At 39.0% G+C, this 25,128-nt stretch overlaps 1 protein-coding gene across 5 annotated transcripts in view; it reads right to left on the bottom strand.

The window, feature by feature from the left end:
• The window catches only part of LOC150080216 (histone-lysine N-methyltransferase 2C-like), a 1,301,638-nt gene that overhangs the window by 854,291 nt on the left and 422,219 nt on the right, over positions 1-25,128 (bottom strand). For all 5 annotated transcript variants that reach the window (XM_090381514.1, XM_090381519.1, XM_090381517.1 and 2 more), the window contains exon 26: positions 3,532-3,678. In XM_090381514.1, coding sequence (XP_090237640.1) covers positions 3,532-3,678 — 147 coding nt within the window. The remainder of the gene's footprint in view (positions 1-3,531; positions 3,679-25,128) is intronic.

Below are 25,128 nucleotides of genomic sequence, written 5' to 3'. Positions count from 1 at the left end.
TAACAGTCATTTTGAACTATTTCCCTCCTGTCTAAATCTCTAAGGCTATGCCTCCTATATGTGGGCATAGTCTTAGAGATGACCAATACTGTTCTTTCTTTGTCACTAATTTCTACTGATCTCTCTTGCTATTTTATCTTTCCTTGAGCCCCAACTGGATGAGGCTTAATATCTAAGTTTACAGATAATACAAAGGTTGGCAGAGTTATTAAAGACAATAAAGACAGTATGCCACTGCAACAGGATCTAGATAGGTTGGGCAAGCAGGCTGAGAAATGGCAACTGAAGTATAACATTGACAAATGCAAAGTACTGCATATGGGTAGCAGTAATCCAAGTGAAAAGTACCAACTTTTCTCTTGGAAGCAGAGAGTGAAAAAGATCTGAGGGTAATTGTTCAGTCAGATATGAAGTTCGCTGAAATGTGCAGATGGGCTGACAGAGCAGGCCATGGAGTCTTATCAATGATATATAGGAATTTTGCTAGCAGGGACAAGGAGGTGATTATCCTGTTGTAGAAAGCAATGGTCAGGCCATTGTACTGTGTACAGATCTGGAGGCCTCATTTTAGAAAGGATGTAGAGTCGCTAGAACAAGTACAAAGAAGGGATTTACTCAAAGAGGTAACTACCATCAGGGGTAAAGGCAAGGGTTGTTGCTTTCGTAAAGGTGACTACAGAGGCCTCAGACAGTATTTAAATTCTATATGGTGGGACCAACTGATGTTGTTACCAACAGCAAATTCAAAATGGGAAGCATTCAAAGAATTAATCTTGAAAGCTACTAGGCTTTTCATACAAACTAAGAAATATTGTTCAAGAATTAGGCCTAAATGGATGTAAAATGAAGTAACTACACAGGTGGCAGAGAAAAAAAAATGCATCGGATACATATCAATTAACAGGTGAGACACAGAAGCCTATGACAGATATAACCTGGTCTGTAACCAAGTCACTAAGGAGGTTAGGCAGGCAAGGCAGATTACGAGAAATCTTTGGCAAAGGATGCAAAGGAAAACAGCAAAGAGTTCTTTACTTATGTAAACTCTAGAAGGAAGGGGATGAATCAGATTGGTTCCCTTGATATCGATGGTTCAACTGTTGATGATCCTTCTCAGATAGCTAACAAACTAAATCAATATTCTGCATCTAGATTCAACACATGAGGAGTTATTCAGGGAGGGGAATGTCAGAGAAGATCATCTAGACAACACTTCAGTTATAGCTCGGACACAGCATGTATTTGTTAAGAGGAGTCTTGTCTGACCAATTTGATTGGATAATATGATGTGGTCACAAAGGAACTGGATGCAAAGAATAATTTTGATATCACATATTTGGATCCTAGAAAGGCTTTTGATACTGTTTCACATGGAAAACTGCTGCACAAATTGGAGCAGTGTGGCACTGGAGGCAAATTGCTGCTATGAATAGAGGGATGGTTGAGTGGGAGAAGACAGAGTGGTAATCAATGGGCACTGCTCTTCGTGGACTAATGTTATTAGTGGAGTCCCCCAGAGTTGTGTGGGGTCCATTGTTGTTTTCTGTATTTACTAACGATATTGATGATGGTATACCAAGCTTAATGTCCAAGTTTGCAGACAATATGAAGGTCAGCAGGGTTGTTAATTACACTAATGACAGTACACTGCTGCAACAGGATCTAGAAAAGTTGAGGTGGGCTGAGAGGTGGTAACTGTAGTTTAACATTGACAAATGTAAAGTACCGGATATGAAAAGCAGTAACCCCAGAGTGACGTATCAACTCTGTGGTACTACACTGACAGTGGTAGAGAATGAAAAGGACCTGGGGGTAATTGTGCAGGCAGGTATGAAGTTTTCTGAGCAGTGAAGATGGTCTGCAAGAGTATCTCGTGGTGTCTTGTCAATGATATACAGGAATTTTTCTAACAGTCATAAGGAGGTGATTATCCCCTTGTATAAAGCAATAGTCAGGCCACACCTTGAGTACTGTATACAGGTCTGGAGGCCTCATTTTAAGGATGTAGAGCTGTTGGGGTACAAAGAAGGGCAACAAGGTTAGTGAATGGAACAAGGGGTCGCTCTTATGAAGAAAGGCTTACATTTTGCAAATTACTGATTCTGGAGATTAGGCACCTGCGAGGTGATCTGACTGATGTGTATAGAGCCTTGAATTGTTAGAGCATGCTCAATGCTGATGGGATTCTTCCTCTTTCTCAGAATAATCACCTGCAAGGGCATAAATTCAAATTGAGGAAAGCCAGTTGTAGAAAGGTTGTGCAGAAGTTTGCCTTTAGCCAGCAGGTGGTTGATTGCTGGAACAAACGTCCATCTGCCGTTGTAGAAGTTGAGAGCTTAAATAGATTCAAGGCAGAACTAGACAGACATTTGGAGGGAAAGGATGAATGAAATGAGAAGGGCACTTTTTTTTTTCTTTTTTTTTTTTTTTTTGGCTGGTGCTATATAAGCTTGCTTTCTTGCAACATGTGCATTTACTAATGCTGATGGGATTCTTCCTCTTGCTCATATTAAGAACCCGAGGGGACATAGATACAAATTGAGGAAAGACAGTTGTAGCATATATGTGTAGAAATTTGCCTTTAGCCAGTGGGTAGTTGATTGCTGGAACAGACTTCCATCTCTTGTTATGGAAGTTGATAACTTAAATAAATTTAAGGCTGAGCTAGACTGGCATTTGGAGTAAACTTGTATGGGTGAAATGGGATGGTTTTTTTTTTTTTTTTTTTTTTTTTTGGCTGATGCTGCGTAAGTTTGCTTTCTTGCAGAGTATGCCTCAACTAATGCTGATATGCAAAGGCAGATTTCACCTCCCACCTTTCCATTTAAATTTTGCTTACATAATGCTAGTGCCTAATGCTTTTCAGCCCAATTAAACTTTCTTCCAGTCTAGTTCTAAAGGTTATTGCCTTCCTTCCGTGCACTGTTTCATACTTCCAGAATAAATCAATTTATGATTTCTTTACCTGCTGCTTACCTCAACAGCTGCTCTTCTGATATAATACTGAGGGGGCTCTTCTGTTAATTCCACTTCTTTGCACTTTAAACTTATGCACCAATGGTACCTTGATGATTGCTCTAGTAATAGCTTGTGCATTCTAGTTCCCTGTTGAGTATAGACAGGATCTTGTTGACTAAAGGCAACACCTGAGCCTTTTGATTGCGTTGTCCTGCTATAGTGAAAAGGTTTGAGCCTACAGTTCTAGCAAGCTGTACCACAAGAAGATGAATGGTGGACACTGGATCCCAGTCTATTACTCAACAAGCCTAGCTTAGGAGGAGTGGGGTACTCCTCCTAGTTAGACACTTTCATATCTCTTTAAATACCTGTCGTATGTAGCTCTATACTTTAATATGTAAAAAGTACTTTAAAAGAGATGGAAAATGGCCCAAAACACATATTAAGATGGCTAATGATTATCTAAATAACACATCTGTATGACAACTGTAATATTATATAAAATATAACTGAGCTAACAGACTTAATTAGTTTTACACATGATTACGCTCTTAATGGCATTAATTACATTACCTAGTTTGTGAAGTTTTCTTTGCCTTTTTTTCTTTTCACATGTTCCTTCTGCATACTCAGGTTTTGGTCCATCTTCATTAGCTATCTTAGCTTCTTCATCTATCTCCATTTTTGTTTCAGATTCATTTCCAGTTTCCCCAATAACATCTGAAAAAAAGTGGATATAAATAGAAACATGGGCTACACATCTCCCAACCCACTGACGTACACATGCTTAGTGCTCTACAACTGTTTCAAAGTTTTTTTTTATTCCAAAATTCTGAATGCAATACTACAGAATGTACTATTTTTGATTTTTTGAAAAGCTAATTTTCTCTCCTGTAAGCAAGAGAGGAAAGTGACTTTTTCAGCCAAAACATGTAAAAAAAAAAAAAAAGCGGGGGGGGGGGGGGTGTCCTTCACAAAAAACAGGAGGAAAAGAGTAGATTTTTAGAAAAAGCAGAACTTTTTTTTTAAGTCTACACTATAGAATTAATTTCATTGGCTACATACATATTTTATATTAAAATTCAGCCACAGAACTGTTTACAAGTACAATAACAGTATGCTTTCAAAAGCATACTGTACATATTGATCACACAAAGTAACTAATGCTTCCATCAGTTTCTTTCTGTTTGTGGATTTCTGCTGATTACCACAAGAAATCTACTATTCCAGACTGTGTCCTGTTTTGATATGTTGGACTATTCAGAAACGTTGGCTGAAAGTTTATAACAGTGGCATTGCTGACACCATTATACTTGGCTGTCAAGAGCATATTCAAAGCTTCACCTGAAAAAGATCTGAACTTAGCCCTGCAGATAACCTCTCACTCAGTATTGCTATGAAGAATTCTTAAAAAGGAGTTTGCTTATGCAAGGGTTACGCACACACATCATTTCTACTACCAAGGTAGTTTTAATCGTTTTAAATATCTCTCATATTGTGATACCTTTACAATGAGTTTCTATGGCATTGCATTACCAAGAATAAGTAATCCTTCAGCTATTGGAGAAGAAGGCTACTCCTCCAATAGGTGAAGGATTACTTATTTGAGGTAGTGCAATACCATGACAACTCGTTTGAAGGTATTCACAATATGAAAGATATTTAAAATGATGCATTAAAACTACCTTGGTAGTAGAAATGATGTGTATGCATAACCTATGCATAAATAAACTCCTTCATACTCTTAGGCATATCTTCTGAATTATTAAAATGCCAAACATGACTGGAGATAAGTTTATATTTTTCAATCTTTCTTTGTTAGTTGATCAACCAAGAACCACTATACATAAATTCTTTTTTTTTCATTGAACTCTTCTTTCATAAAAATAAAAGAAGAAAACATCTCTTTATTTCAATGATACTGAGAAGTATTGCAAACACTGCTAATGTGCATGTGTATTTCTTTTTTTTCTTCTTTTTCTTCTTCTTTCAACATCATTTCAATTCGATTGAAAGAACAGGTTCTCCAAATAGCACTACGGAATGATGAACTAGTTCTCCAATTAGGTATGCTAAGGCAGATCAAGAGTAGTCTCTGGCAAAGAATGAAAATAAAAGCAGCAAAGACTTCTTTACTTAGTAGAAAGAAGGGTTGAATCACACCATTGGTAAACAGTTAAACCATCAGCATTGGTGCCAATGTTGATGGTTTAACTGTTTATGAGATTCTCAGGTTGCCTGACAAACTAAATAGGTATTTTGCATCTACAATTGCACACAAGGAATTCTTTAGATGGGGGATGCCAGATGTTTGTCACACTCTAATATGGAACTAAATGATTTTGTGATAAATGAGAAAAAAGCAGAAGAAAAATTGTTGAAGCTAAACATAAGGCAACTGGGGGGGGGGAGTCTATCCAATTATATTAAGGGAGGCAGCAAAGGAAGTAAGTAAACCCTTAGCCATAATTATGAGAGCATTTCAGATTCAGGAGAAGTCCCTATGGACTGGAGATGTGTGAATGTATCCCCCAATTCTCAAAGGATGATATGAGTAATTACAGACATGCTAGCTTAAATTCTGATCCAGGCAAAATAATGAAGTCACTGATAAAAGAAGTAGTGCAGGACCATTTAGACAGGAATGTAGTTATACTGCAGTCACAGCATGGATCTGTTAAGGGATAATCTTGTCTAGCTAATTTGATTAGATATTATAATGCAGCAACAAAGGAAATGGATGCAAAAAATAATTCTCATAACATATACTTGGATTTCAGGAAAACTTTTGATACAGTTGCTAAGACTGCTGTACAAACTGGAGCAAACTATAAAAGACTGCTGTACAAACTGGAGCAAACTATAAAAGACTGCTGTACAAACTGGAGCAAACTATAAAAGACTGCTGTACAAACTGGAGCAGTATGGCAATTAATACGTTACTTTTATGGATAAAAGGATGGTTCAGTGGGAGAAAAAAACAGTGGTTATTAATGGACAGTTACTAATGGAAAGTATTAGTCTATTACCGTGATAATACACTAATATTTAGTCTATTATCACGGTATTATAAGAATTCTATAACTTTTATACTTGGACAGTGCACTTTTTGGACTAATGTTATTAGTGGAGTCACACAAGGTTCAGTGTTGGGCCTATTGTTGTTTTCTATATTTATTAATGATACAGAAGGTATATATCAGGCTTAATGTCTACAATTGCAGATGATACAAAGGTTGGCAAGATGGTTAATGACAGTGATCAAGGTTATGCTACCGATCTATAAAAATTAGAGATATAGCTGAGAAATAGCAGTTGAAGTTTAGAAGAATAAGAAGTTTAACAACCTTGAGTTTAACACTGACAAATGCAAGGTACTGCATATGGATAGTGGTAATCCCAGATTAAAATATCAATTTTGTGGTACTACACTGAAGGCAGTAGAAAAATGAAAAAGACCTGGGGGTAATTGTGAAGTCAGATATAAAGTGCTCTGAGTGGTGTAAACAGGCTGCCAGGACATCTCATGAGGTTTTGTCAATAATATACAGAAATTTTGCTAGCAGGGATAAGGAGATGATTATCCTGTTGTACAAGGCAATGGTTGGGCTGCATCTTGAGTACTGCATACATGTCTGGAGGCTTCATTTTAGGAAGGATATAGATCTGCTGGAATAATACCATAAGAAAACACAATTTGGCCTTAGAAATTCAAGATAGAACATTAGCTGGATCCCAAACCAAGTCTGCAATTTACCAAATTTATTCATAAAGTCATACAGCTTCTGTTTTGAGGGTATTATATATTTTAAGTTGTAACAGTTCATTCATTGGATCATGTTAGCATACAAATCTCTTCCATGATACATATACAATTTGCACTAACACTTATGTATAAAACCATATGTATAAAACCTGGCGCGGTAAATTTTATTCTGTCAACTAGTTTTGATATTCAGAATGTGCTTGTCTCTCATTGACCTTGATTGGCTAGGAAGGTGGCCTTTACTAATTGACAGGTGAGGGGTTTTGGCTCACATTTCTAGACTATAGGCAATACAAATTAGAGGAGCTGCCATCACATATTTATGTTCTTTAAAATAAACCTTAAATTATATTGGTTTCTAATATACTTAAAAGTAGTGGAACAGTCGGTGGATTTTTCGCTGCTGAAAACGATAAGTAGTTTTCTTATTTTTACCGTATTCTTCATTGATTAACATACTACGTTGTGTTCTACAAAGATAAGCTTAGTAGCATTCGTTAGCTTATTTTTTTTAATTTTAATTAGTGATTTTTGTAATTTACGATTCACTGCTAGATCTGACCTGCTGTTGATGCCAATATTTTTTTTTTTTTTTTTTTATGAGAACCCCAAACACGAGAGGTATTAGAACCTATAGTACTTAGTACCGTGCTTGGGTTGGAGGTTGGGAAGACAAAAGAAGATATTTGTTGATATTGGACTTGAACTTCTGTAGATTGTAATTTTCAGGAAATACGTATGAAGGAAGGTTGTTCCAGAAATCGGCAGTTGAATGAATAAATGAGGAAGATGAAAAGTTGGTTCTGTGGGTTTGAAGTTGGACAGTAAATGGATGTTGGCTGGTGGCAGCACGTGTTCGGACTGTTTTGAAAGAGAGAGTGCAGGAATTATAGAAGCCAATTCAGAAGAACAGTGCCCATGGAAGTATCTGTAGAAGAGGCAGGCAGCAGAAACAGTGCGTCTATGAGAAAGTGAGTGGAGAGACCCTGTTAGAGATGAATCATTGATTAACCTAACTGCCCTCTTCTGAATGGAATCAAGAAGCTGGAAAGAGGTTTTGAGGGCACCATCCCCAGATGTGGAAACAATATTCCATGGCAGGGCGGATTTGCGATTTATACAGAGTGAGCAGCTGTTTGGAAGAAAAGTAACGCCGAGAGTGAAAGAGAAAACCAAGTTTTTTGGATGCAGAGGAAGCAATATTTGTAATGTGCATGTGCCAAGAGAGATTAGAAGTCAGGGTAATCCCCAAAAGAGATATATCATTTTGCTAGAAATCGGAGTGTCACTAAAGATAAGCATAGGAGCAGAAGAATCCTTTTTGCGAGATATAAGACAAGAATGAGTTTCAGAAGGGTTGAAATCAACTAAGTTGTCTTTGCCCCACTGGAGAATTACCTGAAGATCAGCATTCAAGGAATTGGCAGCAGATTTTCGAGAACTTGAAGCTGATTGAGCTGGACAAGGTTTCTCAAAATGGAAAGTTGAATGCAATATGCTATCATCGGCAAAACTATGGATAGGATTTCCAGTCAATGGAAGAAGGTCATTGATATTCAAGAGGAAAAGAGTGGGGGAAAGAACTGAACCTTGGGGGACACTGGCATTAGTGGAGAAGTTAGAAGACAGAGAGCCATCACCCTCAGTGAGCGATCAGAGAGAAAACTGGATAACCAATTACTAAAAACAGTTGGCAAACCATAAGATGGAAGCTTGTTTAGAAGACCTTTATGCCAAACACGATCAAAAGCCTTTGAGATGTCAAGAGCAACTACTTGTGTTTCCCCAAACCTTTCCATTGAATTAGTCCATAAATGGGTAACATAAGCCAGAATATCACCAGTGGATCGACACTGACGGAATCCATACTGGCGATCGTTGATCAGACGATCAACGTTAAGAGTTGGCGGTTAATTGATTTCTCCATTACTTTAGAAAGAGTAGAAGTAATTGCAATGGGACGATAATTGGATGGGAGGGATTTGTCACCCTTTTTAGGAACTGGTTGGATATGAGCAAATTTCCAAGCAGAAGGAAAAACATGTTTGGAATAAGAAAGTGAAAAAAGGCAGTAAAGAATAGGAGTAAGTTCAGGAGCACAGGTTTTGAGAACAAGTGGAGAAATACCATCAGGACCTGGAGCTTTCTTAGCATCAAGATTCATCAAAATCCTTCTGATATCCTTTTGACGGAAGACCACAGGAGGCATTGAATGGAGCGTGTTAGGAATGGTGGGAGGTGTTTTACCAAGTTCATTAATAAATGAGCTGGAAGAAAAATGGAATGCTAGCAGGTCAGCTTTATCCTTGGCTGAATTGACAACAGAACCATCTGGTTTGGACAGAGGTGGGAGCAGAGATGGGCAAAAGATGCGGCCAATATCTTTGGCAAGAGACCAGAATGCTCGGCTACCATTAGGGCAAGAAGCAAGTTTTCTACTCTTAGACTGTTCAAACTCTAGTTTGGACTGATTAATAACTGCTTTACAATTGTTGCGAGCTTTGGTGTAGGCAGAAAATGAAACTGAAGAATTAGCAAGAAGCCAATTACGATATGCAACATTCTTCTCTTGGACAGCCTTAGCACATTTATTGGAAAACCAAGGTTTAGATAAAGGACGAGATTTTAAAGTGGAGTGTGGGATAAAGGATTCCATTCCTGCAAGAATAATTTCACTGACACGATCTGAGCAAACGTTGACATCAGAAGTTTTGAAACAGTAATCAGACCAAGGAAAAGAAGAAAAGAAGTCTCGCAGGTCATCCCATTTTGCATTCTTGTAATGTCAAACAATACAAAGTTGGGAATAGCCATGAGATAAAGGTTCCATTGTAGAAGAGACAATCACCAAGTTGTGATCTGAAGTGCCTAAGGGACCTCTCACTTCAACCTTGTACTTAGAAGGGTTGTTTGTGAGAAAAAGACAAGCGTATTGGCTGTATGATTAGGATTGTCCGGTATTCTTGTAGGTAAATGAACAATCTGTGCTAGGTCATTAGTAATTGCAAAAGCCTCAGCATCTCGACCTGCTGGGTCGGTGTGACTAGAAAACGGAAGCCAGCTGGAGTTGTGAACGTTAAAATCACCAAGGAAAATTACCTCACTGTTAGGAAAGTTGGACTGGAGAAAGTCAAGTTGCAAAGAGAGGAAGTCAAAGAGCTCCAAGTGATTAGTGGAGTTGGGAGAACGGTAGAGACAACAGATGAATTTTACACAATGAGGTAGAGAGATTTTAAGCAGGAGAAGATCAAAGAAGGGAGGTTCCAAATTGCTAAGTCTCTGACAGGGAATATCAGAACGGACATATGCTCAAGTACCACCTTTGAGGCGAAAGGAATCATACAGCAAATAATTTGGACATCTGCGATGAGCAGTAGTTGAATCAACTGATAACTGAGATTCTGTCAGAAAAAGTACATGGGGGTTTGGAAGACTGCAAGTGGAAATGGACATCGTTGAGATTGGAATTGAGACCACGTATATTTGTGAAATGAATTAGGAAGTGCTTTTTAGGAAGTGATCTTTTCGCAGATAAGCTTGCTCTATTATTTTGACAATTCATGGTGTATTCAATAGTAAGAAAAAGTGGGTGGGACATGCTGTATGAAGTAATGAAATTTTTGGATATGGCGTACATGTGGTAAGAATATACCCAGATCCTTGACATAACGTGGCCTCGACAATGCTCCCTGCATACACTACTCGGACTCCTTCCAGTCACTATATGGCAGAGTAGAGGTAGCAAGATTATACACTAGCTGATCTGGAAGCCTCCTAGAGAGTTACCAATAGGTTTGGTCCGGTGTACTATCTAGCGGCCGGCCTGCGAACACCGTTTTAGAGCTGTACCCTCGAAATGTAAGGAATATTGGATCTCGCCACGACATTCATCATAACCTCAAAAATCATCAATCATACTGCATGATGGAAGAGATAGGGAAGGGTTGGCCGGAACTTAGCTCTAGAGACTAAACATGGGTTCCACCACTTCAAGCCTCCAATAAGCAAAGTGGTGGTATTTCACCGGTTGATGAGAGTCATCTACCACCTAGTACTGCCTGGTAACATAGAGGGGCGGCGTTCCTCCATGTGGTGTGGGCGCCACACCTCGACCCCTGCTTACGTTGGTTCACACCTGGGTGGTCACCCACCATGTACTTGTGCATGAAGGTTATACCCACGATTACTAACAGTCCCACCATCGTGAAGGTGCAAGCAGAGGATTTGGCTGTCATAGACCATCCGGACTTCGCCGAAATTGGGTCCACTTGACTTGAGTGTCACCCGAATATCAGTTCCATCAGCGTTTTAGACTCCCAGGTAGCAAGAACAGCTTGTCTGGCATATCTGAGAGAATGTCTGAGACAACCTCAAGGACCATGTTGAACTTTGTTGAACTTTTTGCCATTGTACAGATCAATATGAAATAGCATAACATATATCTCAAAATGATAGCGTAATTGTAGGACTGTATTAAGAATCTATTAGCATAGTATAGTATTATCAATTAATCAATCTTATTAAATTACATTGTTAATTTAAATTTATTTATATAGAAATCATGAGCTGCAAAGCAAGGATTGCACAGTAGCAGGATTTTTTTTTTTTTTTTTAGGAGCATTAGCAACTAAGGCCATATTGCTCCGGCATATGCGGTGGTCATTCCCTGACCTTTCTGCATCCTCCGTATTTGGTGGTGACGGGCTCGAACCCCAGTCTAATCAAGAAGTGTGTGCTACACACTGCTGCCCCTTCCCACCTGGCTATGGAGGCACACAGTAGCAGGAGTGCTGTGGCTTGGGGGACAAACGAAGGGGATGATTCTCCAACACATTGCAGTCTCAAAAAATGTGAGGAAATTTGAAATGTCTGTGGACATTTCGGGAACAGAACCTGATCTATCCAAGGAGAATATCTTCGAGTGTGCTAGGTGCCTAGAGTGCCAAGAAATCAGATGCCAACATAGCATAGAGTGCTGATGGGTGTCTATGACAGTTTCAGGTGTAGGGTAAATGCCCTCAAAGAAATTAATGAGGGGCCCATCAAGCTCTCAGCTGCCCAACTCAACGCCAGAGCTCACTCCCGTGTAGCACGAAACAGAGGCAATCTCCAAGGCAGAATGTGCTGGTCCCACAGGAACTAGTTATAGTTGGTGACACTATTGTCAGGCAGACGAAGAATATTTTATGCAAAAACATTAGGTGGAACAGCAAAAGAGTATGTCTGCCAGGGGCAAAAGTTGATGACATTGTACAGCAGATATCATCTTTTAAGGGCACAAAAGGTGACACTGTTGTACACGTTGGACAAACGAAGGGGTTGATTCTCCAACACATTGCAATCTCAAAAAATGTGAGGAAATTTGAAATGTCTGTGGACATTTCGGACTAATGACCTTAACAGTAAGAGATCTGAAGATTTAATTAGAAAGTAAAGGTCAATGTTCAAAAAATAGTCATGAGTTAGGGTTGAATTTGAAAGTGTCTACAATTCTTCCCAGACTTGATAGGAGGGAGTATGTGATGAGAGCACTGTCAATCAATTTGGCCCTGGAGAGATTGTGCAAGGCTCATGGGGTAGAATTTTTTTTTAGCATGGTTTGTGCTTGTTAACCAGAGAAACTGCTTTTATAGGGATAGGGTACATTTAAATAGAAAGGGTGCAAGAATATTTGCTGATGCCATCGAGTCAGTGTTAGCTAAGAAAACTGATAGCTTGGGGAGATACACAGACTAAAAGATTGTGGCCACAGGCAGAGGCAAAAGTGATTCTTGCACTGCTTCTACTGGAATGAGCAGCAGCCTGGAAAGTAAGTTGCTGGGGATTTCCAGGATTGCTGGGAGTCATAGTGAAACAAGTAAATAAATGAGCTGTGTTAGGGTAACTAAAAGTAGGAAGAGGTGCACGTACACCAATATTAGAAGTATAGTAATAAATTTGATGAGTTTCAAGTGCTGGTCAAGACATCAAAGGCAGCCAATTGTTGGGATATCAGATACATGGTATCACATAGATATAAGCAGTGCAGAATTGGAATTTGGGGAGTACAATGTCTACAGAAAGGATAGACAGGACAGGAAGGGAGGAGGGGTTATGTTGTTAGTTAAGAAACACATAAAATCAAAGGAATTGCATCCAATTGACATTGGTGGGCAATGCAATGTTGAGACAGTGCGGTGTGACAATAGCCAGGGATATAAAGTATGGGTTCCATTGAAAAAAAAAAAAAAAAAACTCTGCAGAATAAAGTAGTCTCCCCTTTATGGCTAATGAACATTTATTGTAAACTATTCTCATATGTATATCATGGCTGTATTCTTAATTTCATTTTTTTGTCCAATTTTAATGCAGATTTGGTATTTTTTTGCAAAAAGAGAAACTCGATGGTACCAACTCTAGTACAACAGTAGGACAGAAAAGGGTTAAATCCTGCCAAAAAAACCAATTCTCTATCATAAATCCAGAAATTTTTAAAAAATATTTAACTTTCCAGGTTTAGTTTTAGTATTATAGCCAGAAAGTACAAGGAAGGCACAGGCTTCTGCTGTACCAAACAAAAAAAAAAAAAAAAAAGAAAGAAAGAAAGAAAGAAAACATTTGGGGTAGGGGAGGAAGAAAATTCATAAAAAATATAGATACAAAAATAGACTAATTATTGCCTTTTGCCTCATGCAGATAGTTATCCAGTTGACCCTTTAATTTCTTTAAGTTGTCAGCCTCTGCCATCCACAAAAGCAATCCATTCCAACAATCAACAAATATCATCCCCTCTGCAAGCCTTATAAATTTCAATCAGGTCTACCTCTAAGGTGTCTGGTTACCAAGCTCTGTATCCCACATAACTAAAGTGTTTCCTCAATACAGTAGCCCATTTACAGATATCACCATGTAGGTTCTATATCTTTGGACCCTTTCAAGAATCACAATACAGCCAGTCACCGACTCACAGAAATTCGAATTTAAGTAAGTTTTTGCCGGCTGGTGCAAACTTAAAAAAAAATCGTGGAAACATATCTTGCATTCCGTAGGAATAGATGGAGGTATCATGAAAATACTGTAATGTGAACACAATAACACTGCTTTTTTTTTTTTTTTTTTTTTTTTTTGGTAATTCGTTCCAAAACCTCGGAAGTTGAAATTTTTGCTATATAAGTAAGCTATTTGTCTCTCTAAAAGATCATTTTTATAATGTAAATTGCGCTACACTTGCATAGTTATCACATGTTCCATTATAAGAATCAATTTTGAATGCCTTTGTAATATATATTTTTTTAAACACATTTCTGGAGGTAACTACCAAAAAACAATAAAAATAATTTGCACTTTCTGGTTTAATGCATCTAATTATAAATGGGTAGCAAACTCGATCTTATTGCATTTGCAATAATCCTGATAATTGGAATTGTGTGGATTTTTACGTTATGGTGAAATGTAAAGGTTTCCCCCCCTTCACTGAAACCTTCAATATAAAAAAACATAAATAAATTTTCAGAATCTTCTCTTCATTCCTTTTTACTTATTACAATGATGAAGGGAAAGCAACCAACAGAAAGTGCAAGTGCTGGCAGTGCTAGGAAACGAAACAAAATTGATTTAGAAATAGTGATTAATTAAGAGGTACGAAGCAGGACAAAGTTTGTCATCTATTGCATGAAATTAGGTCTTGCTGCTTCAACAGTGAACACTATTTTAAGGGACAGTGTGCATATAAAAGAACATGTTCAAGGATCAATGTATTTCACACTGGGGCCAGTCCGTCCAACACCGATCACAAAACAGCATTCAGGTGCTATATCGAAGATGGAAAAGCTATTAATAATATGGATGGAAAATCAGATTCAGAAGCAAGTGCCTCTGACTCTAACGGCCATTCAAGCAAGAAGTATTTAAGAAGATAACGATAAGTATGGCAAAACCCAAGCCAAGTTCGTGGCAAGCAATGGGTGGTTTAATAGGTTCAAGCATCGCACTGGTTTCAAAAACATTAAAGTATGCAGTGAAGTTGCCAGTGTCGATTCTGCAGCTGCAGAAAAATTTTGTGATGTGTTGGGAAAAAACCCTTCTAAATCTCCACAGCCCTCAACTTCTGCAGTGGCGTGCTTATCAGCTGGAGAGTTAAATCTGGCAATGATGCTCGAAAGGTAAAACTTGCTGGCATTATGCCTGTCTCCTCTCTTTTTTTGTAATTTTATAATTTTGAAATTTTGTACACTTTTGTAATGTATTTTCCCGTGTACCAGATAAAAAAAATTGAATAATTCCATTTATTCATTTCGTTTTTGCTTCTATCAAATTCAGCACGCATAGCTGCGAGTGCAGAAGTTCCCTAAAATGCTAATTTAGCAAAATTCCGACTTACGTAAAATTTGACTTATGTAGTGTTCCGCGGAAAGCAACACTTACGTTAATTGGGGAGGAGCTGTATCTTTTTTTTTTTTTTAAGGTGGGATCTCCATACACAGTATGTGGGGTCTTACAATTGGCTTACACATTGGACATATAACCTGCGTATTTCTAGAGGCTACAGATCGGTAAATAATTGATAGGACATCATGAGCTTTCCTGGTCACTTTTCTATACTGCTCAGAGACCTTCATATATCCACCTGTATCATGACCACAAGATCCTTTTCCTCCTATACTGTTTTTAATTCAATCCCATCAAGTGTATGTTATTTTGGGCAAACCCAAAGGGGTTGGTATTCCTAAGTGTAAAACTTTGTATTTTGCTGCATTAAAACATAACAAGAATATTTGCTGATGCTATCGAGGCAGTGTTAGGTGGGTCAGAAAACTGCTAGCTTGGGGGGGGAAACAAGAACTAATAGATTAACAGTAGCCACTGGCAGAGGTGAAAGTGATCCTTGCACTGCTTCTATTGGAATGAGCAGCAGCCTGGAAAACAAGATGCAGGATATTTCAGAGACTGCTGGGAGTCATTGCGGTACAAGTAAACACATGGGTTGTGTTTACTTGTACCGCGGTTAGGGTAGCAAAGAATAGGAACAGGTGCATGTATACTTGTGTGTACACCAATGCTAGGAGTTTAGTAAATAAATTTGATCAATTTAAGGTATTGCTAGAAACATCAAAGGCAGATATTGTTAGGATATCAAAGACGTGATGTCACACAGATATAAGGAATGCAGAACTGGAATTTGGGGAATACAATGTGTATAGAAGGGAGAGACAGGACAGGAGAGGAGGAGGGGTATGCTATTAGTTAAGAAACACATAAAATCCAAGGAAGTGAAGCCAGTCAATATTGATGGACAGGGCAGTGTCGAGTCAGTTTGGTGTGACATAAGCACTGGGAGATCAAAATTGAGAGTAGGAGTGTGCTATAGGCCTAATAACTCTGATGAGTATAATAAGATACTGCACAGGGAAATAGAGTGGGCCAGTAAATCACAGTCTTATAATGGGGGATTTTAATTTCCCAGATATTGACTGGAATTTGTGGGTTGGTCACTCACACACTAGCAAGGCTTTTGTGGATTTATTGGATGATTGTTTTCTACATCAGCATGTTTGGGAAGCAACTAGAGGGAGTAATACTCTTGATTTGATTATCAGTAGTGATTCTTCAGCACACTGTGATCACTGCCACTAGGTGGCAGTGATCACAGTGTGCTGAAGTGGGATTTACTCAAAGAGGTAACTACCATCAGGGGGAAAAGGGAAGGGTTTATGCTTTCGCAAAGGTGACTACGATGGTCTAAAACAGTATTAAAATTCTATACAGTGGGACCAACTGATGATGTTACCAACAGCAAATTCAAAATAGGAAGCATTCAAAGAACTTATCTTGGAAGCTACTAGGCTTTACATACCAACTAAGAAATATTGTTCAAGGTTTAGGCCTAAATGGATGTCAGATGAAGTAATGAGACAAATTGCATAGAAGAAAAATGCATGGGATACATATAAATTAACATGTGTCAAAGAGGCCTATGATAGATATAAGATGATCTGTAATCAAATTACAAAGGTGGTTAAGCAGGCGAAGGCAGATTGCGAGAAATCTTTGGCAAAGGATACAAAGAGTTCTTTACTTATGTAAACTCTAGAAGGAAGGGGATGAATCAGATTGGTCCACTTGATATTGAGGGTTCAACTGTTGATGATCCTGCTCAGGTAGTTAACAAGCTAAATGAATATTTTGCATCGACATTCACACATGAGGAGATATTCAGCGAGGGGAATGTCAGAGGTGTTTTCAACTCTGGCAGTAAGCTAGATAATCTTGTAATACCTGAGAGTAAAAGTGGAGGAGAAATTGTTGAAGATAAACACAAGAAAAGCACCTGGGGTGGATGGGATCTATCCAGTTATATTAAAGGAGGTAGCAAAGGAAGTAAGCAAACCGTTAGCCATAATTATGAGAACTTCCTTGGACTCGGGGGAGGTACCCATAGACTGGAGATATGCAAATGTGACCCCAATTCACAAAGGAGGATCAAAGGCTGACACAAGTAATTATAGTCCAAATAACAATAAAAACTGGAACAGAAATGATAACTTCTGTTCCAGTTTTTATTTTTATTTGGTTTTTAGGAGCATTAGCAACTAAGGCCATACTGCTCCGGGGATATGCGGTGGTCATTTCCTGACCTTTCCGCATCCTCCGTAGTTGGTGGTCACGGGTAGAAACCCCGGTCTAATCAAGAAGCATGTGCTACGCACTGCTGCTCCTGCCCACCTGGCTACGGAGGTGCCTTTCTGTTCCAGGAAAATTAATGGAGGCACTGGTTAAAGAAGCACTGCAGGATCATCCAGACAAGACTTCAATTATAGCTCAAACACAGCATGGGTTTGTTAACGGAAAGTCTTGCCTGACCAATTTGATTGGATATTATGATGCAGTCACAAAAGAACTGGATGCAGGGAATAACTTTAATATTATATATTTGGATCTTAGTAAAGGCTTTTGATACTGTTGCACATGGAAGACTGCTGCACAAATTGGAGCAGTGTGGCATTGAAGGCAAATTGCTGCTATGGATAAAGGGGTGGTTGAGGGGGAGAAGACAGAGAGTGGTAATCAATGGACACTGCTCATCATGGACTAATGTTATTAGTGGAGTCTCTCAGGGTTCAGTGTTGGGTCCATTATTGTTTTCTGTATTTATAAATGATATTGATGATGGTATATCAAGCTTAATGTCCAAGTTTGTAGACGATACAAAGGTTGGCAAGGTCGTCGTTGTTGTTGTTATGGGATTTCTGGTGCAAGGGCTACATAGGCCATATTGCCCCTATCAAAGTAAGTAAGTATACATGTGATAACTGCTCTGGGAGCAATTAGAGTTGGTCACACATTTTAATTTTTTTCAAGTAGGTGAAAAATTCGGAGAGTTTTGCGTCATTACCTATGATGCTGTTGAGTGACAAGGGGTTTGAGATGGAGCTGAAAGTAGACTGTCGAGCAGTGTCGAACAAGCTACATTCAATCAGAATATGCTTCACTGATAGCGGCTGCAAACAGTGCATGCACTGAGGAGGATCATTTCCTGTAAGCAGAAACAGATGAGTAAGGTGAGTGTGGCCAATTCGGGTTCTGGCTAGAAGTACTTCTTCCTTTCTGATTTTACGGAGGCTAGATGTACATAATTGTGGTTCAGGTTTCAATTGAAACAGTTTATTATGTGTTTGCTTTTTCCACAGAAGAGTCCATTGTTCCATACATATTTCCTGTATTTTATGTTTATAATCAGGATAGGGGACAAGATCATTTGATAAGGCTACGTTGGAGGGATGCTTTGCGGCATCATCAGTGCACTCATTTCCAGGAATACCACTGTGACCTGGGATTCAGGAGAAGACAACAGTGCAATGTTGCTCATGGAGATGTATCAGTTCTTGTCTTATTAGCTTTACCAAGGATTGCAAAGTGAGGTGTTTGTGAGAGCTAAGAGCACTCTTGGAATCAGTGTATACTATACTTTTATTCGTCGACAGGAGGGAAATATTTTCCAGGGCAAGTTTAATTGCATAGAGTTCAGCAGTATAGCTGCTGCATTCAGCTGGAAGTGGAATAGAAACAGTTGTATTAGGGAAGACTGCAGCTGCACCCACTTTATTGCCCGACTTTGAACCGTCAGTGTAGATCTTAGAAAAGTGGGAATAATTTTCTTCATGGACAAGATGCAATTGTCTGATGTTAACATCTGCTACAGGACCTTTTTCCCCATTTTTCAAAGTAATCATCATATGAAGGAGTTAAGGTAATCCATGGGGGATCCGGGTCTTTTAAATCTCTGATGATATTCCAGCATTCTAATAGGTTCTGTAATCTGATACCGGCAGGTCGGATTGTTCTGGGTTTGTTTCCATAGTGTGTTCTCCACTGCGGATCATACAGTAGTGGCCAAATAGGATGAGTGGGGAAGCTTTTAATTTTAGCCGAGTAGTTTAACAGTAACATCTTTCTCCTGATACTGAGTGGAGGTTCGTGAGCCTCAACATACAGACTTTGAACAGGTGATGTTCTGTATGCACCCAGGGCAATCCTAAGGGCAGCATGTTGGATTGGAGCAAGACGAGCCAAAGTACTCTCTCTAGCAGAGTCATAGACAGGCGCTCCATAATCTAGGTGAGATCTAATTAGAGACCTATACATGTGGAGCAGGGTGTACCAGTCTGCACCCCAGGATGTACTAGAGATGACCCGAAGTATGTTAATTTTCTTAAGGCAGGTGGTTCGTAGGTGTTTAACATGCTCCTGAAAATTTAGATTCTTATCAAAAATTAGCCCTAGGAGACGAATACTGTTACCGATTGGAAGAGGATGATTGGCCAAGTGTAACTGGTTCTGGATGCATTTTGCGCTTGTTGCAGAAGTGCATGGCCATAGATTTGTGGTTTGATAGTCTATATCCATTTTGTGTCATCCATAGTTCAATATTATTTATTGATATTTGTAATTGCCTCTCAATATAATTTATAGTCTGAGAATGGCAGGACAAGGTAAGATCATCAGCATAAATATATGAGTCAACAGTGTTTGGAATGCTGTTTGTGATATTGTTAATTCATATAGCAAATAGAGTGGCACTGAGGACAGAGCCTTGAGGGACACCTTCTTTTTGTCTGTATGTGTAAGACAGAGCCTGCCGATATCGAACTTAATGTCCTGTGGCAAAGGAAGTTTTGGATAAAATATGGTAAATGCCCTTTCATATCTATAGAATGGAGATCCTTTAGGATTCCATAACACCATGTGGTATCGAAAGCTTTTTCTATATCGAGACACACCATGACGAGATGTTGATTCTTGATAAAAGCGTTTCTTATGTTTGATTCAGCCATTATCAAGAGATCTAAGGATGATCTATTCTTCCGAAAGCCGAACTGATTGTTGCTGATTATGTTTTTAGACTCAAGGTACCACGTCAATCGACGGTGCACCATTCTCTCTAACCCGCTGCTTAAGTTTTACTTAAGCAGCGGGTTAGAGAGATCGGTCTGTAGTTGTTAGGGATCGAATGATCTTTTCCTGGTTTAGGGATAGCAATTACATATGAATGTTGCCAGGAGCTAGGAAATGTGTGTTCATAAAATATCCGATTGTAAAATTTTAGTAGAGAGGATAAAGACTGTTGATCTAGATTTTTAAGCATTACATAGTAAATTCCATCAGGGCCAGGGGCACTGTTGTGGGAAATATTTATAGATTCTTTCAATTCTGATAGTGTGAGCGGTTGATTATAGGGTAAACGGCGGGTAGTTTTGAAATTTAGTTTGAATTTCTAAGCATCGGCTTTAATTTTTTGGAATAATGGATGATACGCAATGGAGGCGGATAATTCAGAGAACACAGTTCCTAAGGCATTTGCAATATCTTCTGGATTAGAGATCTCCTTCCCATTCCAATTAAAAATAGGTGCAGATAATGTAGGGTATTTACCATTTAGCTGCCTTATTTTTTTCCATATTATTCTGGCTTCAGTGTCTTTATTGATTGATGAAGCAAATTTTATCCAAGAGTCCTTTTTAGCCTTTCACCTGATGTACCGTGCTTTGTCTTTAAGTTTCTTATAATTAATAAGGCTGGCAGTGGTAGGGCATTTTCAGAATAAGTTCCCTGCTGCATTCTTTTCTCTTTTCACCTTATTACAATCATCGTTCCACCAGTGACTGGTATGTCTAGGATTTCTTAATTGAGACTGTGGGATGGCAACCTTTGAAGCTGATAGTATCTGCATTGTGATATGTTTGGTGACAGTATTGATAGAGGAAGACTCAATGATGTGATCATCAAAAGAAATATGACTTTTATATTTTGTCCAGTCTGCTTTAGAAAATTTCCATTTCATTTGTGGGTCAGTTGTTTTGGAATTCGTGGTTTGAATTCTGCATATTACTGGATAGTGATCACTGTTGAGAGGATTGTCAAGTGTTGTCCATTCGACACTTGGGAAGAGGATAGGAGAGCAGATTGAGAGGTCTATTGCAGATGATGCTCCAGTAGGAAAATGAATGTAAGTGGGTAAACCTGTGTTCAGTAATGTTAAATTCTGTCTGTCTAGTAGTGTCTCAATGAGTTCTCCGCGTCTGTCTGAGACAGGGGATCCCCATAGTGGATGGTGTCCATTAAAGTCTCCTAATAGGCAGACTGGTGACGGTAATTGCAAAACAAGGTTTTCTAGCTCATGAATTGTACATTGCTGATTGGAAGGGAGATATATTGAAACGATCGTTAAAGAAATGCCAATCATTACACGAGCCACAACAGCTTCTAAGGTAGTTTGAAGAGGAATTTGTTTACAAGGAACCCTTGAGCCTATGAATACGGCCACTCCACCATGAGCACTGTTTGTCCTGTCTTGTCGAAAAAGAGTGTAATATTTAACTGACATGGACACACTTGTGGTGTTAGATTTGTTTCTTGTAGGCATATGTTCACAGGATGATAACGATCAATTAGTTCATATATGTCGTCTATGTTGCTGTGAAAGCCTCTGCAATTCCATTGAACTATGTTGTTCATTGTGTTGGTTTTGAATTAGAAGTTGAATCTGTCTGTTTTTTAACGTTGCTCTGCTTGTGACGGTCAATTTTTATTTTGTCCTTTTTTGAAAAGAATGGACGTGTGTCCACGAAGTCTTCTGCATGAAGATCTAGAATGGGTTCATTACAAGTATTGTTTTCTGCAATATCCATAGCTGTGTTATCAGATAATTTCTTTCTAACATGAACTGAATTTTCCTTCTGATCTGCAGTAACTGGATCTAATTTAGCAGTAGATGGTATCGAGATCGGGGTATTGTTTGTGCTATCTACTGTTTGGTGTTTTGTTGACTGTGATGCAGGTGATAGCAATGATAGAGCCCAATCAGAAATTGACACTTTTGGTGGGACTGATATATCTGTTTGCGTTGAAACTGTTTGTTGTCTTTTGGATGCTTCAGCATATGTATGCTTAGGTATGTTTTGTAGTAGGTTCTTTCTGGCTTCAGGGTATGTGACCTTGTTCTCCACTTTGTATTTGTGGATTTTTTTCTCCAGCTTCCATTGCTCACAGGATCTAGAAAAAGCTGAATGGTTGCCTTTGCAGTTTGGACACCGTGATGATTCAGCATTACAATCAGTATGGACATGTTCTTTTGATCCACAGTTTGAGCAAACTGAATCTCCTTGGCAGACAGTTTGGGAATGCCCAAACTTCTGACACTTGTAGCATCGAATAGGATTGGGTATATAAGGACGGATGCGACAGTTTAGGTATCCTGCTTTTACTGATGAAGGAAGGTTTGGTGTAGAAAAAGTGAGAATGATGCTACGAGTAGGAACAAATTCTCCATCTTTCTTCACCATTATTCGTCTTGCTTCAGTAACTTTCTGGTCTTAGAGTTCTTGAACAATTTCCTCCTCTTTGACATTCAACAGATCCCATTCGGAAATTACTCCTTTGGAGCTATTCAGGGTAGCATGAGGAGATACTTTAGCAGGAACTCCACCAAACAATGTAAGTTTCAGAAGGGACTCAATGTTTACGATTGGTGGTTTCGACTAATAGGTTGCCAGACTTCAGTCTTCTTACCATTTTTGGTGATCCTTCTGTATATAAAAAGGAGACAAAGTACCCAAAGACTGATTCATTAGGGAATGCAGTATGAGGAAAGATGGATATTCCATTTGAGGTACATCTGTTTTCATCCTCTTCCGTGTTTGATAGTCAGAGTCAGTTTGTTGCAAATCCAAAGAAGCAGGATTTACAGTTTGGAGAAGTGGAAAATTTTCGGTTTCCATAATTGCTCCTTTTGGCCCCGGAAGGATAACTTTTCCTTCCAGGTTTCTGGGCCCGCCACGGGGAGGCAGGAGCAGTGCCATGAGGTGACCAAGCGGCTGTTAGTTGTGTTAGTGAGAGAAGAAAAAGAAACAGAAAGGTGACTTTCCTTTCTGGGCCTTTGCTACTCTAATGAAAGAGCTACTCTAATAGAAAATGAGTAAAACGGTATTTAGAATGAAAAAGAATCTATATCTGGCAAAAGCTCTTTAGGAGGATCGCTTTAACGAACGCACTGAAATCGCTTGGCCACGGAACGCTTGGCACCCGGGGGCCTCAAGGTCATTAAGGACACTACAGACATTATGCTGCTGCTGCAACAGGATTTGGAAAGGTTGAGCAGATGGGCTGAGAGGTGGTAAATGAAGTTTAACATTGACAAATGTAAAGTACTACATATGGGAAACCAACCCCAGAGCAACATAACAACTCTGTGGTATTACACTGACAGTGGTAGAGAATAAAAAGGACCTGGGGGTAATTGTGCAGGCAGATATGAAGTTCTCTGGGCAGTGCAGAAGGGCTGCGAGAGTAGCTCATGGTGTCTTGTCAATGATATACAGGAATTTTTCTAGCAGGGATAAGGAGGTGATTATTCCCTTGTATAAGGCAATGGTCAGGCCACACCTTGTGTACTGTATACAGGTCTGGAGGCCTCATTTCAAGAAGGATGTAGAGCTGCTGGAACGAGTACAGAGTAGGGCAACAAGATTAGTGAATGGAAACAAAGGGTTGCTCTTACGAAGAAAGGCTTAAGTTTTGCAAATTACAGTGTCTGGAGACTAAGCACCAGTGAGGTGCTCTGATAGAGGTGTATAAAGCCTTGAATGGTTTGGGCATGCTCAATGCTGATGGGATTCTTCCTCTTGCTCAGAATAATCACCTGAGAGGTCATAAATTCAAATTGAGGAAAGACAGATGCAGGATAGATGTGCGGAAGTTTGCCTTTAGCCAGCGGGTAGTTGGTTGGTGGAACAAACTTCCATCCCTTGTTGTGGAAGTTGATAGCCCAAATAAATTTAAGGCTCAGCTGGACAGGTGAAATGGAAGTGTTTTTTTTTTTTTTGGCTGATGCTGCATTAGCTTGCTTTCTTGCATCATATGCCTCTACTAATGCTAATGCTAATAACTGCCACTGTTCTGACCATGCCTGAAGCCTTCTCCAGTCATCCTGAAAGAGCCTTTCTACTGATCATTAACTGCTCTCCAAATCTTTACTTCATCTGCAAATTTTGTGAATCATGCCTTCTATCCCCTCATCAATGACATTTATGAAAATCAGAAACAACAGTGGTCCAGGAACTGAGCCCTAGGGAACCCCATTTCTGCTATTGCACCAATCAGAAGAATATCCATTAATTACAACTCTTTAACCACATTCTCTGTAGCCATTCTGTGGCCATTAGCCATTAGAATCTTTCCTGTGATCCTTGCCCATTTCAGCATACAAAGTAACCTCTCATGACCAACTGAGCCGTATGCCTTTCTAAATTCCAAATAAACTATGTTGAAATTATTTCTTTATCCAGTGCATAAGTAACTATGTCAAACATGATGTTCCCTTAACAAAACCATGTGTGTTCTTTAGAATGCATTTCTAACTGAATATCCCTTGATTGGATTGTTCATTATTAACTCCAAGATTTTTTCAGCCACTGAAGTCAGACTGACTGGTCTGTAGTTGCTCACTTCATTCTTAGAATAGAATGAAGCTAATAAAAAAATTTAAAAAAAGGAGCTCTTTTTTTTGCATCATGTGCCTCTACTAATGCTAATTAACCTTAATGGTTCGATGCATTTTCTAGGCCACTTCTTTCAAACTTACTAGATATATGCCAACAATTTCTGGAGCCTTACTTGCCTTTAGCCTTGAGAGTTTTTCTAATAAACACTCATCTGTAATTTCATATATCTCATCCTCACTCGCACAGCTTTTAATCACCATGAAGGATTTCTCATCAGTAAAGTTCAAAGCAAAGTACCTATTTCAATTCATGAGCCTTGAGTTATGGAAGTAGCGGTGTTAGATGAGTTACCTAACACCACTACACCCATTACACAATGGTCCGATCTATTTTTATTTTTTTTTTCCCCTTTGTATTCATATATGTGAA

The sequence above is a fragment of the Mastigoproctus giganteus genome, chromosome 9 (genome assembly GCF_048544385.1).
Source record: "Mastigoproctus giganteus isolate SK-2022 chromosome 9, ASM4854438v1, whole genome shotgun sequence".
Lineage (NCBI taxonomy): Eukaryota > Metazoa > Arthropoda > Arachnida > Uropygi > Thelyphonidae > Mastigoproctus > Mastigoproctus giganteus.
The sequence above is the reverse complement of the archived record's forward strand: the minus strand, read 5'-3'. Positions and strand labels throughout refer to the sequence as shown.